Below are 20,124 nucleotides of genomic sequence, written 5' to 3' on the forward strand. Positions count from 1 at the left end.
TTCAATCCCTAAAGGTAAATAGAAAACGTATGTGCTAATTATACTATCTAATATAACTAAATAATAGTGGGTCGTGGGGAATCCTCCCGGAATTCAGCAACAAGTCGCAGAAAAGTTCGTCCACACTCCACTCTAAATCCGTCACACTCGCCGTTCGACCGCTCGGCGGGTTGCACGTTCCCGCTAAATATATCTGCGTCTGCGCAGGTCGCCCTATGTGACGCTGGGCGCGGTGCGCTACACTGTTCGCCGCGCTCCCCCGCCGCGTGCCTGCCCCTGCCGCTGCTGCTCCGAGGAGGCGGTGGCGGCGTGCCTCGGCCGCTCCAAGCCGGACCGCCGCACGCTGGAGCGTTTCCAGCGGCGCCTGGGCCGCGCCACGCGCGACGAGCGGCCCTCGCGCCAACAGCGCTTAAAGGACTTCACAGAGCGGCTTCTTCCCCGAACCCACGCCGCGCCTGCTCCACCTCCGCCGCCACCGCCGCCGCCGCCTCCACACACTGCACCGATTTTGCCGCCTGTCCCTCCGCCACGATCACGCCACCGACATAGTCCGTCTCGTGGCGTCTCCGTTGATCGCTGTGATGACTTTGATACCGATAAAATTACCCTGATACGAGTCGAACCTCGTTCAATTATTGGATCCTATGCACAAAAAACTATTCCTTACCGCAGTGCTTCTTTCTCCCAAGGTGATTTTGTGCAGGACAAGTATTATCGTGGTAAACAACCGTCTATTTTTGATTTTGGTAAACGCGTTCCCAACACGTCTGAAAGTGCTTTGCGTCGTGATTGTTCCGCGAGTGTTACAGAGGAAAATGCGACTGAAGGTGGCTCGGTCGCATCGGTGGATTCTGCGGTAGGTTCGGATGAAGGACTCCTTGCGCATGCGCTACCGGTTGCGCGATCTCCGCCTCCAGATGCTTTACATAAACAATTAGGTGCTCGTTCATTGACACATCCGTTACCGCGCCGCGTACCTCCAGTACGCGAAGAGGATTCGACCGATGCTGGTGGAAGTTTACCTGCGTTGATGCCCCCGCGTGTTTTGCACGAATTACGTGAGGAAAGTGACGGTTCGCAGGCAGATAGTGCGCAGGCGCATAGTGAAGGAACTTCACCCTTAGAACCGTCTCAACCATTTGCATTCCCGCCCCTTCCCGCTCCTCCTTCAAATTCGTGTGCTAATGTAGACTGTGAATGTGCTAATATTCAGACTCGTAAGGAATCTACGTGTGAATTGGACAGTTCTATTCCTATTCCTATCCCTGTGTATGAGTGCATAGTGAAACAGTGGTCTAAGGATACTCAGCCAGATGAAGCATTTCGTTCTGATGCGGCGTCAGATGGGTCTTTAGATCGAGATAAAGAAGATGAAACTATAACGAGTGAGCAAGTGGAGCATTTATTAGCTGCCGTGCAAAACTCGTGTACCCCAGCACCAATTGGTGCTCGAGAAAGACGGAGACCTCTAGACAAAACCAAAAGAAGAAAAGGAATTTACATTACGACAGCTAGCGATGATGGTGGTGATGACCCTCCTCCACCTGTTAATGGATGTAATCGAGAAAGCAGTGATGCTTCCTTGCAAGACATGAGATTATCAGCAGAAACTAGAACCTCGTCTTTATTGGGTGACAAATCAGACGATTCAATTACGAACGGCCCTCCCAGCCCAAGTGATTCCACGATGCCGATGTGGCCTAAAACAGATGAAACGCTTAGAGCCAGACGAGCAAGATTTTCTCAGCAAAGTTCTGACGAGAAAGAGGATGAAGTTTATAGAAGTGTAGCTCGTCGAAAGTATGGTGTTACATCTAGGGGTGACTCTCCCTCTGAAGCAGAGAGCGATACGTGCTCTCGAGACCGTACAGCTTCACCGTCCCCATACAGCCCGTCTGATACATCTGATGTAGAAGCAAAGAGACAGCAATTTACACGCCCATTTGGAAGAAATTTAACTCCAACATGTAGATCAGTGGAGGTTGGCCGAAGAAGCTTCTCCGATGCTACCGTTCCCAGTCGAAAAATAAGTGCTGGTGCCGCACCGACATCAGATTTACGGCCACGTGGTCACACCCATGTGAGAGCAACTTCTTCCCCTTCGAAATTAGTGGGAGTCAAACCAGGGACAGATTTGTTGGCGGAGCTTTTGCGTGGCAGTTCCGAAGCACTATCTAATGCATCAGCCTTTGACAACGTGATATTGACTCTACACCAGCATAACGTAAGTACTTTGAGTTTTAATTTTAAAATAAATATGCTTGATACATTTTAATGTAGGTAAAAAACTAGAACACATTAAATTCTTATGAATTTCATGTCTAACCCAAATAATTACTTAAATGGTGCTGTATTGATGCCAAATTTACGCGGATGTAAGTAGATTATTTCGCACGTCATTGAGTTTCGTTTAGAGCGAATAATTTTGGTTACGGCTCTTCTTAATCCACGATCAGATTCAGGGTCGGGTATTCGAGTTCTCGAACGTCTGGTCAATGCCACGTGCCTGTGACTCACGCAACAGCTGTTCCAAAAAAAACAATAAAAATCTTAAGGACAATATCACACTGGATTTCATTGCTTATGAAAATTCTTGGAATTTTACTAATTAGCTTTCGGTTTCGTGTTTGCTATTTTTAGTAGTCATTGAAATGTTTGAGTGAAACATTAAGGTTACTTTGATTTATTGGAAATTTTATTCAATAACGCCATATATGTTAACAGCTGTTTTCCTTGTTTGTAAGTTTATATCTAGACGGTATAAAGTTACATGATTAATATTATGATACCCATTTAGGCATGAATGTATTTATATTAAGCTGTATACAGCAGTAAAGTAACAAAACATTGATCAATATAGAAAATTTCTGAGAAATTATTCTCGGTTTGAATTAAATCTTATTTAGCGCATTGATAAAAAACTAGGTTTGTAACCTTTTTGAACTTTAATTTCCGAAGAATAAAGTACCTTTCGGTTTGTAAGGCGCAGTGGAATATGGATTTATTATACCACAAGAAAAGGCTCATTCTCGTCATATCATTTATAGTATCTATCTAAAACATAAAAAATAAAATATTATGTTTATTATGAAATATAAGATACAGTGATCACTTATTCCACGTCATTAAATTTGTATCGCAGAAGGTGTAGGCCGAGAGAAAAATCCCGGCGTAAAAAACTCTCGGTACTCTTTTAAAATAGCAAATCATCATACAAAATGGCAAACAACACTTATTGTAAAACAAATATCGCAAATGTATATTAGAAGCAGCTTGTCTAGCACTAGTCCCAGGCCCTTTTATCAACTAGATAATCGGTAACTTTATAATAAGCCTTCATGGTATCTATCTTACCTAGTCCAATTTCCAAAAATGTCCTCTAGTCTTGAGCACTGTTTCTCTTGTTAAAACTCAGCATAAAATAAGAGTTTAATTCACGTAAATGAAATTAAGAGTAGTCTGAATATAACATTTACTATTGAAATTGTAAATAATAACTAAATTAAATCATGTCAAATATGTATCTCTGTATATAAAATAATATTTTTATATAAAAAAAACCTTTTAAGTGGCCTTTGCATACGATTTGTATAAGCTACTAAGGTCACTAATTGAGTGTGACCTTGTAAATTAGGCCAACATATTAACCTAGTTTTAAAAACATTACTACAATTTAAGCATGTTTACAATGTTCTATATCATTTTACAAGTCAGCCTAATCGTTCAGTCATTATTATAATATCAGTTAAATCTCCCTAAAAATAAATATGTTTTATAAGATGCAACAAATGCAAACTTTAAGGTTGGTCGTAAATTTATAAAACTGCGAGGGCCATACACATATATACCTCGATATGTCCTGTAGAAATTAAAAAATTGTATCTTGAGTCTATATTTTAATGAATAATAATTCCCAAATCCACCAATCAAAACTATGAAATAAATAGAATTCTCTCTTCTCTAATTCACAATATCTCAGCTTCAATGACATTTCTAATTATTTTAATGGCGCCAAAATTAAAAAGGAAGATGGCCGCGACGCCGGCGGTTTGGCGCGAATTCGAACGATTAATTTTTATCGACCTTTAACAAAAATAAACATTAGCAAAATATTATTAAACTTCCATAATTTCTAAAATAATTTTATCGCAATGTTTGTTTTAAATCTTTCTGAATGTTGGTGAAACCTATTTTAAAAAGTAGATTTTGTGTGTATTTCAAACTTAACAAAGCTCTGGCTGGTTATTTTTGATATTTTTTTACATACAATAGATTTATATACAATTAAATAATATTAAAATATACATGCTGTTCTCTATCTATGTAACATTGAGAAAAAGATTTAGAGGAATAGATATGTTTTGTCAAGGTTACGTAAAATTTAAATAGAACTTCTTCGACGAATTTAAACGCGAGTTTATTACATTATTTATAATCGCATAACTTAGCAATAGTTTTTTGCTGAATAGGTACTATGGGGGAAAACTACTGACGTCAAAAGGAGTCTGATTAATTATCATTTATAATGGGAACAATTATCTAGTTGATAAAAAGGCATGGGACAAGTGCTAGACAGGCAGACTTAATGTTTATGGTCGATATATCGAATAGTTTTTTCCAGTTACAATTTCGTGCTTTAAAATTCGAGTCATTATTGAAGTCTGTTTTAACCTATATATAGTAGATTTGTATTGGTATAAAATCGGTAGTCGGCACGCTTTAGTTTGGTCGGCGTCTACTTGTGACGTAACCTAGAAACAAACTTAGACGAACGAGCACGGTACATCGCCACTGACCTATTTCCTCGATGACTCATTACAAGTACTGCATTTTGGTTATAAGTCAATTATAATGATTTTTACCTTTAAAACGACAACACAATCTTAATTGTTGTTGAGCGATAAAAAAGCGAGTGAAACGTTAGAAAAAACGAGAAAGAAATATATATTTCATAATTTATTTATTTAATAAACAAATCGTAGATAACAATACTATAATAGAATAGAAACTCATTGTAAATATTCACAGTATTTTTCATTTGCGTTCATTAATTCCTAAATTGTTCTAATTTGTAGTTGTAGGTAATCAATCACGTCGTCTGCTTTGTCTTGGCAAGGCCCCACTCCTGTAGAGACGCCAAACTCCTTCCTAAATAGCGTATACTCAATAGAAAAAACGTTGACACGTAAAATAAACGAATGCAATGTGCGGCCTATACAATTGCCTCCTTTTTTCTTCCAATCCAAATCACTTTCTCCCAAATGTGCCCCTAAGGCCCTCGAGCTAAAATCGTTGAATAAGTGTAACCAAGTGACCTACGGAAACGTTTTCCATAAAAATATACCTTTTATGTTATTATACTGCTGGAGAACGAATAAATAACATGTTACTTGTAAGGAAAAAATAAATAAATTAAACTGACATGACAAAAACCAGAAAGTACACACAAAAAGCTCAATTAAAGACAAAGTACAAGAAGTAAAGCGAGTATAAATTTAATTTAAAGTATTTACGCACCTTAAATGGCGTATTATTGAATGCGAAGAGTTGCAACCTTTGCGTTAATTTATAAGATTTTTTGTGGAATTTACATAAGTAATAAGCAGGTTAACACCTTGACAAAATGATTGTGTGATAAATAATTGAACATGATTTTTATCCGAAAAATCAATTATAAAATAAATTTTCTTAAGTTTTGATTTTGTAAGAAAAATATATATTCATGTTTTCTTTATACGATAGGATTTATATCGAATTTAACCTATTTCTCGATGTTTATATTTCGGTATACATTTTTACAACAAGTCATAAATGTCGTAGGTGTGAACGGTATTTAAAAGTTATATTCTGATAAATATTTTATTCAACATTTAATGTACTATGAAATGCTTCCGTAGAATAGTTGATTCGTATTCTCAACGTTACTGAAAAACCACTCTTGTTACAGCTGTTACATATTTGAATGAGAATTATTCTGACAAAATTCCGGACTCACTTAAATAACCAGATTTGTAATAACTTAGATTTCTGGGGCTCCTGATGCTGTTATAAATATGACGTTATATAATGCGGATCTTTTAATATAACAGGGGTAACAAACGGGCAGGATGCTCACCTGATGTTGTTTTACCGCCGCCTATGGACACTCAATGCCAGAGGGCTTGCAAGGGCTTGTTTCCGGCCTTTTAAGAGTTAAGCCTAATTACCCTAAGTAGGACTCTAAGTAATTAAAAGGTATAAAAAAATTGACCCTTTTGCACTGCATTGCCAGATTATAAAGCCGCAGTGCCTATCATTGTCACCCAAAGTAAACCTCTGGCCCGTCGCCAAACTGTCCGCTAAAAGATGCTTTGTTTAGATTTGCATAAGCTGTACTACCCACATTTTCTTTGCACGCCACAAATAGTATAGATCTTTAAATAAATTCCAACGTTAAATTAAGTTCCTTTTCATAATACTTTATATTAGCAAAAATATAAACGAAACCTTTTAAATCTTGAATTAGGACTTCAATCGAAGGGAACTAAGACTCTTGTGTATGTGATTTTTTGTAGCATAAGCTAGGAATTGACATAGAATTACGTATTTTAATGATGAAAACAATAGTTGCGCCAGAGATAAATAGATAAGTATCTTGTACGTCGAAGTGCATTAAATCATTTATACATATATAAAAATGAATCCCTATTGCATAACGCGTGAACGGCTGGACCGATTTCGATATTTCTTTTTTGTCTTGTGTTTGTTATTGCGAGGAGAAGGTTCATATGAAAGAAAAAATTAAGAAAATTGTGTGAAAAATTTAAGAATACTTAACCACCATATTAAGTAATCATGACTTTTGTTACGATAGCAATTTTTTTTTCAGTGCATAACTCATTTGACATATCATTGACAGAATGCGTGCTGCAAATATCGACGTAAGAAAAATAAATATCGTTTAAAACAACTTCGAGCGGAGTTATTATATTGATAAAATCATTACAATCGCTAATTGTTTGTGGCATTAATCTTAAAAATCCAGGATTTTCATATGTCGCCTGTTCCCGTGTCAGAATACCAACAAAACTATTACCATACCATATATTTAGTAATATACCATATAGTACCATACCATATAGTCAGTAAGTACAACTAAATGACTAATTTTGGTACCAACATCAACAACATATTGAAATAAATTAAAAATTAATAAACAGCCTACGTACACTTGTCTCCCTTGTTGTTAATAATTGACAAAATTATTTAAGAAGTTTTTGACCACTTATTTAACAATGATTCTGTTAAAAGATATATATAAAACATCTTTGGGAATAGTTTTAATTAATAAACCAAATCAAAGTTTATTATTATCGTTATAAGGTTTAAAACTAGAAATTCTGTATATACACTTAAATTTTACGATAACAAAAACACGGTCGTAAATGTCTTGACGAAAAATATCATAAACTTATCTACGAAAATCGCTTAAATATGTCTATTGATAGATTGAAATGAAATGCTGAATTATTTATAGCATTCAAATATGGGCTGTAATATATGGAATGTGTGTGGGTGACACGTGAATGGCACACAACGGTGATTTCCAGAAAAATACTGAATTTTAGTTCCCAGTTAGTTAAGTATTTATACCGTTTATAAACGGCTCTATAAAAATGTAATGAAATTGAACACATTTCATTTCGTACAATATATAACGTGTGAATGAATGCCATATAAACATCTTTAAAATTTGATTTGGATATTAGTAGAAGTGCAAGTATCTCCTGGTTTTGCGTATGTGTGTAATGATGTACATCAAAGCAGTGAGGCTAAGGTGATTCTCCCAAAACAAAATAAAAATAAATCTGATTTCATGACCATTTGTCAATCTAATAGGCAAGTATTGAGCCTCCTTTGCCTGACACATGCTATCGACCGTTTGTGTCTCCTCCGGTTTCCTCCACCGTTTGTTACATTCCCTATGTTAAATGTACACATACACAAAAGTCCATTGGTGCAACAGGGATGAGAGTCGCATACTGAAGCCAACACAAATCGAATAAAATTCGAATCGCTTAGTATAACTCACGTATGTCAAATTCAATACGTTTTTGACATATGGTAGTCGCACTTAACGCTAAGTCTTGACTCATCTGGTAAGCAGATACGTTTCAACAAGGAACAGTATACCTTAGTTCAATCATCATCCTATTATTCTACATCTATACGTTACCACACTTATGTTTTTAATTTATTAGAAATATTTTCATACTTTTTAAGAAAACTGCCAGGTATTTTTTTTTTACTAAATCTAACTGCAAAGCGCATACTTCCGGTCAACTTTTGGCACTTCGACGCGTTAGTAAATAAACTGTAGCAACGTAGCCAACTCATTATAGCTGTGATATTTTTAAAAAGGCACATTTGGTGTGAGATCTTGCCAAAAGTAAAAGCTGTTAGAGCAATATTAATACTAGCGAGCCAAATGTCTAAAATGAGAATAATTAATACGTTGACGCCTGAGTTGGACGACAGTAAACAAAAAGTTGGTGACAAGCTAAAAATGATGGAAAATATTATCGACATTTTCCGATATCTCTTACCAAAATCATTACGCGGTATGGTAAACAAAATTGGTCTTGATAAAAAAAAAGAGGTTAGTTACTTGTGAACGTTCAAAGTGTCTCGAAACAAATCATCATCAATCGTAACTACTCCGTTAATTATTAAAAAGCTCGTGCGCAAATGTCTTTACTGTGTAATTTAAATTCACTAAAAAGGTTACAATACGTCAAAACGTGAAAAAGTTTCAACAATACTTTTAAAAATCAAGAAAATAGGAATGAAACAATTTAATTATTATAAGTGGGTTAACTTCCTGGACGCGTATAAAATCCAAAATCATCGATGAAACAATGGTTTAGAGAAATTTCTGCGTGGTCAAAGTTGGCACCTCACGTAATTACTACAAGTGCGTCACCACTACGTCAAATGTGTTTACGTTACTCATTCATGCTTAACATCCAACTCCTTATTAGTCCGGCGAATTGAGATAGTAATTATAGTACAGAGACAAAATAGAAGACGACTAAAGCATAGATATAAAGATTAGTGAATCTCGGACTGATGCAGTTTTAGACAACACATCGGGCAAAGGAAAAGACCAGTATTGGGTGGTAATTTTCAGGATTTCTTTATTCTTGGTAGGAAATTAATAGCATTGAAATATTTTCGCCACACCCTTCAAGTGAACCGGCTAAATATTACGTAAACCTATGCAACTTTAAATGTGTAAAAAAAGGAAGTGCTTCGTACCAGTAAACTGGATTTTATTTTAAATCTTAGGTTTAGATTTTGTAGTTTTGGATTTTACCGGTTTAACAGTAAACGAATGTTTTCTCTGACTAAAATTGCCTATGTCCATTATCTAGAGAACTTTTCCTTCAGGCATCAAAAACTTCCACCCGGTACTTCTAGTTACTCTTAATCCACGATTTAATGGGTACTAAACACAACGAATCACGATGCCAAATCCAATACTGAATTCAATATTAAGTTTGCGTACTACGAATACAAAAACTATACAGAAATTGTGTTTCGTCATAACATGGCAGAGGTGTGCCCACCACAAATTATTATATATTGAGTCAATATTAAATCGCTGATAAAGTTACATGGAAAGCTTGCTTTTCACTGTCACCTGTCAAAACAAGCGGCCATTGTGGATACGTATCTTACGTATGTATAATATTGATGAATTGAATTAATTGACCGTCCGTTAACTTGAATTAACGTGATGAAGATTAGAAATTTCTACGCTAAACCATTGTTATACGAGTACGTACGTACAGTAAACAACTTTTACCGAAGAGATTCTGAGATTGCTTTCTACGAGTTTGTACTGAATAGCTATTAAATTGTTATTTTATAATAATTCGACAGCTACAAAGCGTGTGCTAAATGTCTCGGTGAACTTTGTATCACCTTCATATAGTTGTGTCAAAACTGAATGTAATTTTTAAAACAAACCACCAAGATCGGACCTCCTAGTACAGCTATGACACACAAATTTCTAGGCGTCTTTAAATATATGACAACCGAGTGAACAATTTTTTATTTCCTAAAAAAACAAAAGATTTGAAATATTGCCCAGCCTGGTTTTATTCCACAATTTAATTCTCTTTAAAGTATATTTATTTTCTTTTTTTTAAGTATTACACCGTTTAAACCTTCCCTGAACTCATCTAACTCCATCAGCCAAATCAATCCAGTCATTCTTGAGTTTTGCGAGACAAACAAACTGCAATTCATGTATGTATAGAAGTAAAAGGTTTATATGGAATATTTAACAAGAGAGATTTACGAAGACACAGTCTCTTAAATATCAAAGATAACAGTAGTATGATGTATTTTAATAATATGAGCCAGGTTGGCTATGTTATCGTATCGTATTTTGAATATTGAAGCTGATAGAAGATGCTCCAACATGGAAGTCATAAATTAAAAAATACCATAATTTACATTTAAACGTGACATTTTATTTGTTTTATTAATAGCGTTGTTTTCATGAATTTCAAAATAATTAGGGTTGTCTGGAAGAGATCGCTGAGTGAATAGGCCGCATTATGTTTTTTTTAATATTATTTACTAACTTTACACTAGTTTAACTTTTGTTTAAACAAATACGCTTCATCCATGTACAAGTCAACACAAAGTCGTTAATAAATATGATCGTAACAACTATTAATAATAGATTCATAGTTTACACTAAATCTTCTTTATCGATTGCGCTGTAAATATAGAATTTATCAAACAATATGAGTTCCTTGTAATATAAACAAAAAACATAATAATTTTAAAACACATGATATTGTTCAGTCTCTTATGTAATTTTAAGAAAAATTAAACGGCTCAGTTATAAGAATCTTTCCTCCAACTGATTGTTTTCCCTTTGGAAACTCATGGCCTTGGCGTTCAAATGCACAGGCGCTAATTAAAGATTAAAGTTGGCGCCTAGTAGATAGTAATGATGACCCCAGAGGCTTTTTCGCTCAACAAATAAGTATCCCAATACACTTTTTAAATTTGTCTTAAATTTCTATTTATCCATTTTTCATTGTTATTATTATTACTATGTAGGTTAATAATATTGTAGTAATTTAAGTATTGTTTTTAAGGAAGCATACTTTGCCTTCATGTTAGATGCATGATCGCATTACATGTTTCATAGCCCCGTAACCCACTAATGGGTGAATATGTCTTTGATAATATTTGTTCATAGTAAGGTGATACGCCATTTGTGTCTCTAGGTCAAGGGTAACATTAAAGTCTCGACATCCCTTAGCTTGACTCCTGATTGTCAAATCCAATATGTTTTTGCGGTAGTTAGATTTAAATACATTCAGTTGTTAATTATAATGAAGTAATTTCCTGCGCCGTACAAGTCTGTTTAATTGCCCCTATACGAAAAAAATAGATGCACAGAATACATTTTCAAACGCACGGTTTTAGAGTTGAACACGTTAGCATGCTTATCAAATCCGTTAATATTTATAGTCCGTACTGTTGCAGGATTCACTTAATTTATGATTATTTATTGTTAAATTATCTTTATGCAATATCTTTGGGAACTCTTAGCCACTCATATTTCAAAAGTGCCATGACGTATAACTGATAAACTGTTTACTTAGTTAAAGATTTGCGCACGAGAAACGTCATTTAAACGTCATTTGTCCAAAATATACAGAAAATTATGAATGAAGTTGTGTATAAATAGCACGAAATATAGGATAAAAATAATCAATGCTTAGCAGCTTGCATAAACACAGAGGAATGTGGAATTGGTATCTATTGTGTAGTTTGTTTCATATCTTATATAATTGCTTTGCATAGTTTCAGATTTTAAGACGTTCTTGCATTTTTATATAACTTCTTGCTTGCTTCTATTAGTAACAGAGCCGCAAATTCTATGTAAGTCTATGAATGTGTCTTTGTGTGTTTAAACTCAAAAAACCTTTAGTATATTATTACTTATAAACACGTTTAAGCAAAAAACTGAGTTCGTCTTATATTGTTTACAGATCAATATTTTCTTAAGAGAAGTTTCTTCGTTTACATAATAACTGTGTCTGTGTTAGCCAGATACAGAGTGTAATCAGTACTCATTCTAATTTTAAAAGCTCTTCATTTACAAGAAATTTAGGGTTTGAATTTTCTTGTAAAATAATGAACAGCGAAACAATTGAAACATGTCAGCTATTTGTGACGTAAAATACGAAATGGGAATAATAACTGTGTGACCTAAATATTTAAAAGTCGATAATTTTATTGTTAACTTAATAAAAGTACCAAATTTACATGTTTAATTTATGGATTGAACTTCGTCCCACGTTAGGGTTGCTACTCGGACTTTTTAAATTATATTTATGAAAGTTAATGTACAGCTAATCTTTATATACCACTATTGTAAATAAAGAAATAAAGTTGTATAGATATTTAATTCCCTGAGACATTATTATAAGTTTAAGTTATAGGTGAGACGGCGGAAAGATAACTGACGTGTTAACTGTGCGAACTAATATAAGGTTATATTGCTACGCGTTATTAAATGTATTCACAGAGGTTATATACTTTTTTTATAAGTATCAAGATTATGAGTGTCAAACTATAATGGCGTAACAGTGTTGTCAACATAACAGAAAGATAATTTAGCATTGTAGACTCTCTCATGCTCCTTTCGCTAGTAGTTACGCTGTCAATAAGTAAAACAGGTCCTCTATGATATATAGTTTTTATACTTAAACAAAGAACTCCAACGTAAGCAACCCTATAGCTCGTGTAATCGTGATTTACCCTTTTGATAAAATGTCGTATTATCGGCAGTTTGGAGTTGACTTGAACGATTTATGAGATAATTCGTATTGTATTAAGGACAGTATTCTCTTCCATATATGTAACATTGTAATGTATTCGAGATCGATACTTCTTTGAATTTTTTATGAAAATGCTTGAACAGTTTGAATTTTGTGTGTGCTGGCGCAGACAGATTTCTTTGTATAAATGATATTAGCAAGTCGAGCAAGACCTCGAAGAAATATTATATTGCTTGGCAGCAAACGGATCATTATTTAATCACAAACACTTCAAATAGAGAGACAAAAAATTTATATAATACATTTCCTTGGAATTACATAGCCGCCGTATGGTATTATAATAATGTAACAGTGGTATAATGATAAAATTTTAACATCCGCATACCATTTAATGTTGCTAAGCTGAAACATCATTGATATGCAGAAGAAACAAACTCGAGGATAGGAAACAACCTTGTTGGTTTAAGATCGTAACATACTCCGATCAGCCAGGTTGCTGGAAAATCAGTCATAATAATCAATCGCATAATTTCTTGAGGAGCCCATAGACCCATACATAGCTTCAAGAATTTATTCCATACCCGATCGAAGGTTTTCGCTATATCCAAACTAACCACTAGAATCTCTTCCTTGGATTGAATAACTTAGATATACTTCCATAGAATTCTTAAAATAAAATTGTATATGTTAGTTCAAGCGAAAATATAATTTCCTGAGCATCTCACAAATAAACAGCCAAGAGAAAACCGCGAACGTAAAATGGTGGATATTATTAAAAACCAGTCTATTTCAGCGAGTATTGCCATTGCCAAGGAATTCTGTCATTACATAATGTATGTATTAAATTATTTTGGTTTGTCTACATTATTATGAGTCATGCTCTTGAACATACTCAAAATATTTTGCTTTTGCGGTTATTAATATAATATGCAACTCGCTTATACCTCTCTGTAAAGCTTATGACTGATTCATTGTTTCTAAACAAAAGTTTACTTGAAATGAAAAGAGACGCTAAAAATGTTTTCTTTTTAAATTTTACGAAACCCAGACATATCTTAATTTTTGATTACTAAGCATGAACTGAAATTGCGAGCTGATTTAGTATTTTTTAACTAAGAAATTTCTCTTATAATTTTGTACAGATCAAGAAATTCGAATAGAGATTATAACTGTAATACAGATAATAGGCGCAATGTCAAATGTCATTTTTACAATGACAATCGGTGGCCAAGAAGAAGTTAAATATCAGCCTCTAGTACTATATGGTTGCGTTAAACCGCTCTGGGAAGTTGATACATAAAAGCAAAATACTTATTTACGAGATTAAGATACGTAATATCACATTTTAACATTATTTATGTTTAGCAAGTCGTAAAACAGTACTATGATTAAGATACTATGGTAAAATTACTATCAAAAACATATCTCCCTTTTAAATTGTTAATAAGCGTGTAAATGTACTAATATGTAGAAGTACCTGAAGTCAATGGTACAGAACCTTAATGAGATTGTAACCTTCTTTAATGATAAAGGCATCGGTTCGTTGACTGATGATGCCTTTTCGACACAGGATGTTGTGAATAGTTGATACTAAAATAAGCGTAAGCGTGTCCAGATATATATATATAGTAAACACAATGGACTTTATAAATAAATCGAAGAGTAATTACGGTTTAAATGGGATTTACAACATGGAATTGGCTATATAGAGTTTAGATAGAATAAAAAATGCATGATAGACAATTTTGTTGCATCTTTGTGTATTATAAATTGCCGTGAGCAGCTTAATAAATGTTACTAATGATTACAAACAAAAATTTAAGAAGAGTTACTATTTAAAAAATAAATCATTGCAAACAACTCTTTCTCGAAAGACATCAATAATTTCTTATTATACATATGTAATACGCACCAACAAGTAAAATATTATATAAATTATTTCTTTACTCACCTTCTTATTACTGTTAAGAATAGTCTGTGTCGGTGATCTCATTCAGTATAACAAGTTGTTGGACGTTATTAGTTATATTTCGTGGTTTTGGCTTCCCCTTCCGAGATGTGTCTGGACATTTATATGAGCGAATTTAATAATACCTTTGTCTATAATATTTACTTATAAGAAATGATTAGTCATTTATTAAAGTGTTTGTCAGTTACACTTAAAAGCTCTTTTACGTGCTAAACTGAATATTGTTGAATAAATGGTAGCCTTACTGACTTAAGATGTTGATCTTTATTTATACTTTCCATTATATTGGTAATAAATAAGCTTCATTTATTTTAAACAAAACTATTTACAAAAGCGACACTTATCTACTTTTACTCATAAACGCATTTAATAATACCTATATACTATAGCCGGCCCGGCGAACATCGTTTCGCCTTGATATAATTCTTTGACTAACCCTACTTTTTAGTAGCTACATACGAACATATGGATCATTATGTTATGCTACATCATAGAGACTTTTCGGTATACCGAAATAATAATCCAAGTATATATTTTTTAATTCCTCCATAAAAGCATTCCTTCAGAGGAATAAATACCAGATTTGGTTCAACCGTCTTCGAGTTTTGAGGACTTTGCGATTAATTTCCATTTTTTTTTATTTGAAAACTTGTTTATTACACTATTTATGTCAGGGCCTCAGATTTCTGTATCTGTTTCATGATCATTTGTCAATCTAATAGGCAAGTAGGTGATCAGCCTCCCGTGCATGACGCACGCCGTCGACTTTTTTGTATCTAAGGCAAGTCGGTTTCCTCACGATGTTTTCCTTCACCTCACAAGCGAGTGTGAATTGCGTACATAGAAAGAAAGTCCATTGGTGAACAGTCGGGGATCGAACCTACGACCTCAGAGATGAGAATCGAACGCTATGCTCTAAAGTATCATGATAATTTTATTTATATGTAGGTACTTCTTTCCTTTTTCCGGAAGATAGGATTTCCACTTGCTAGGATCCTGCTAGTCAGTTATGGGCGTTTAGTTTTCACTTGTTCCTTATCTAGTGCGTTCTGGATTAGGTCCAGGTATATACGATAAATCCTACTCGACCCGACCTCATCCACAGTTGCCTTGTACTACTCGTGATCCGCTTAAACATAATATTAATTATTATAATAAGATGAAGATCATAAGGAGGTAATATCCATACTTTATACTGATATTATAAAAAGGACAGATTTGTATTTTTGTAAACATACTATCTTCTATTTATACAATATAGTTTAAGAGTAAATAAATAGTGTTAGGCACCAATTGAAAGCTTTTTTATTATTACTGACTGACCCGGCGAATTTAATGTATGATTTTATATTTAATACAAAATTATTAAGTTCAACTTTAACAAACACATCAACAATATTCAATTTCAATGTTAGACAACACTACGTGAGCTGTCACATGAGTTTTATTATGTTGACGGTTAGGCTAAAGTTTTTTAATAACATGTTTTAATATGAATAATATATTTTAGTATTATACTCCTATTTCGGACAAAAACAAACCCAAAAACAGGAAATATAAAAATTAGATTGTAAGTTAAACACGATTTTGTTTTATATCTGATTGTAGACTATTGTTTCCAGTAACAATGTTCGCTGTACTACAACACACGAATATGTCGGGTTCTATCAAGTGTAATTGCGTTACAAGCCGAGAGTATTTAACACGTCCTTGAATCTTAAAACCAACAAAGGTAGGCATAAAACGGAAAACCGAATACATACCTCATGTTTATTCAGAACGTTTGAGTGACTGCCAACGTTTTTGGGTCATGAACACGACGTAGTTATACTTAACTGAACGTTTAACGACGGGCCGTTTGAACTGGATTTGTCATTGTAAACCAAACATTTGGGTGAGAGCAGATATATGTATTGGCCAAAATATTCATACTAGCCGATGCCCGCGACTTCGTCTGCGCAGGATTAGTATTTTGAGAAGCTTGACTTGACTTTGCTTGAGTTGACTATTTAAGATAAACATTTCCATTATACATTACATATGTGTAACTCTAGCGGTTTTGACAGCGCAAGTAAGAATAGCTAACACATGGTAGACTTTCTCCTATTTACTTGATGTTTTGAAAAATACACACAATATTTTTATAATTTGCCTATGTGTTATTCTAATGTAAAAGGTATATTATTGTGAAGTTTCAATACATCCATTCAGTAAATTTTACATGAAAGAGTACAAACGTCCAACCATACTTACAAACTTTCGTGGTTATATTAGGTCCTTACATATGAAATTGGCGTTTTGTCGTACTGCCCACTTTGACCTCAAATACCTCCTCTTTGGTTAGGAATTTAAAATTCAAATTTGTACAGCTTACTCATGTATTTGTGCTTCGATGACCGTCATTCATTTGTTTTTTTCTGTTTGCGTCACTCATTTTACAAAATGGAAAACTTAAAGTATCGCATTATTTACGAGTACGAGTTCCGCCGTGGCACTAGTGCTGCGGAAACGACTCGAAGGGTGAAGGATGTGTATGGCGGAATGTTGCAAAAGAAAACACTGTTCGTTTTTGGTTCCAATGTTTTCGTTCTGGAAATTTGGACCTGCAGAAGAAGCCCCGTGGACGGCCTGAGACCCAAGTTGATAATGAAGTATTGAAGGCTATTGTGGAAGCGGATCTATTGCAAACCACGTCCGAGTTAGCTGCAGGCTGCGGTGTTAGTGATATGACTGTTTTAATTCACTTGAAGGAAATTGGGAAGATTAAAAAGCTTGAAAGGTGGGTACCTCACGAATTGAGTAAAGCAAACCGGCAAACGCGCGTCGACTGCTGCGTTACATTACTGAACCGGCACAATAATGAAGGTTTTTTAAACCGATATTTTTTTTTTATATTTATTTTATTAATTACCTGTAATGAAAAATGGATTCTTTACGATAATCGGAAGTGCTCAGTGCAATGGTTGGATCCTGGCCAGCCAGCCAAATCCTGCCCCAAGCAAAAATTAACCCCAAAAAAGTTACTTGTAAGTGTTTGGTGCACTAGTGTCTTGTTCATTGCAGTTTTCTCAAATCTAGCCTGACTATTACGGCTGATGTCTATTGTCAGCAATTGCAAACCATGATGGAAAAGCTAGCGGCTAAACAACCTAGCCTGGTCAATCGCTCCACGCCACTGCTACTTCACGACAACGGTAGACCACACACTGCACAACAGACGGCTATCAAATTAGAAGAGCTTCAATTCGAATGTCTAGGACATCCTCCGTACTCCACGGACCTTGCTCCAACAGATTACCATTTTTTTCGAAATTTGTACAACTTCTTGCAAGGGAAAAAATTTAACTCTGATGGGGCAGTCCAAATCGCCTTCACAGATTTTATTGATTCCCGTCCGACTGTTTTTTTTATTAAAGGGATCAATGAACTACCTATGAGATGGCAAAAATGCATAGAAAACAATGGTTCATACTTTGATTAATTAAATATATTATATTTAAAAATATTCGACTTTTTGTTCCTCCCTTACAAAACGCCAATTTCATATGTAAGGACCTAATAATATTAGTAAAATTTGTTAAATCGTCGTTTTGTTTCTTGTGATAAGGATATAAAATAGCTATTTGAGGTTTGAGGATAACTAGAAAAGCGGAGAATAAAAACTCAATCCGTCCTTTTACTCTGTCTCTTTTTATCACAGCCAAATGATTTTAATGGAATACGTAATGTTAATTTTAAAATAATAGTTTAAACTGTTACTCGTAAAATGTATTTAAAAGTAGTTTAACAAAACGTGTGTGTACTTATGTACACGCGTTAGAAGTTATACTTCTTTGGCGTAACAAGATAAAAATCTGTTTAAAAACTTATCTTTTGCGTTATTCTACGTTTGTAGAAAAAACGACACTAACAATAGAAAAAAAATCCCTAACGCGCCAAAAGAAGTATAACTTCAAAAATTCTTTTAGTTTTAATGAGCAGTGTTGGTTGAGGTACGACTTTCTGAACGATGAAGGAAACCGGCATGCTTTAGACGGCGTGTGTAAGGCATAAAAAGTTCATAATTTACTTGCCTATTAGAAAATACAAAAGACGACGAATTGCTCGAGTAGCTTATTAATGACAAAAACTTAATTGTTTATTGTGCTACATTAACTTATACCTTGTAACCTTCTTGAAATAATAGATTGAATTAAAGTATGTTTTTTTGCTTATGTCAAACTATAATCGTCTACAGTCGACCACAGCCTAAGCTTTTGTTAATAGTATGTGCGAATCTGTGTAATGGTTATAGGATGCTAACAAAATCAGTCAGTTAGTGCTCAGTCTTTGGGTCTCAAGATATTGATGAAAAATGTAAGGCTTTGTTGGAGGCCGAGGACAATTGATTTCAACAAACGCTTATTAGAATAACGGAGAAACAACTTCTACTCATAATCAATCAAGTCGAATTCATAACTTTTATGAAAAATGCCAGTCAATATAGTGACATCAAGATTAGGCAGAACCAATAATTAAGGTATATACTCAAGTTTCTTGGTCATTAATTTTCCCTTTGTACGTTCAGGGTTAACCCTTAGCATCTAGTGCTTTTGATAGAAAAGAGCCACTAAATCTATGCTGCGCTATTGAATAATTCAGTGTTTGGCATAGTTTTAGAATTATTTCTGTGGACTGGTATTGGTATATCTATTTTATACGCCCTTATAAACTGAATATTATTACACTGTTGTAACTTACGTTGAAGTTTTTAATATTTAATAATTTATTAGTAAAAGTGATTGATTTTTTATGATCAAGAGACTTCAAGGGTGCCAAAATGCCACAATTTATTTTATGGGTAAAAATAAACTACTTACTGTTATTAATTTGGCTTAGTTAATATTCTTGCAAAGTCTCATCTATGTTGTTTGTTTAAAGACTAAAACTTAAATAAAACAGGTGCTACATATACATCGTTTTCACGAATAATATGTATACATGTAATATACATATTATTAGGCACCTATGACGCCAATTAATATATTTACAGATGGAGCTGAAATTTACATTTAAACCTACAAGGCATAGTCAATATCTGTACGTTAGAATTCAGATCAAGTTATTAATACAAACGTAAACTTTCACAGTAATCGTAATTTAAAATCTTAAGCCGAATTTGCACACAATACTCAATAAATTACAGTAATTTCACTAACAATGTCTTATTGCCAACAATCTTTCAACAAATCTATGTAATTAATAGTTATAAATAGAAAACATTTGTAAACAATGAACGTAAAATAAACACGATAGAAATAG

At 34.2% G+C, this 20,124-nt stretch overlaps 1 protein-coding gene across 2 annotated transcripts in view; it reads left to right on the forward strand.

Annotated features, from left to right (window-relative positions):
- The window catches only part of LOC123719446 (rho guanine nucleotide exchange factor 17), a 79,912-nt gene that overhangs the window by 25,626 nt on the left and 34,162 nt on the right, over positions 1–20,124 (forward strand). For both annotated transcript variants that reach the window (XM_045676194.1, XM_045676185.1), the window contains exon 3: positions 208–2,224. In XM_045676194.1, coding sequence (XP_045532150.1) covers positions 208–2,224 — 2,017 coding nt within the window. The remainder of the gene's footprint in view (positions 1–207; positions 2,225–20,124) is intronic.

Source organism: Pieris brassicae, chromosome 1 (genome assembly GCF_905147105.1).
Source record: "Pieris brassicae chromosome 1, ilPieBrab1.1, whole genome shotgun sequence".
In the NCBI taxonomy this organism is placed as follows: domain Eukaryota; kingdom Metazoa; phylum Arthropoda; class Insecta; order Lepidoptera; family Pieridae; genus Pieris; species Pieris brassicae.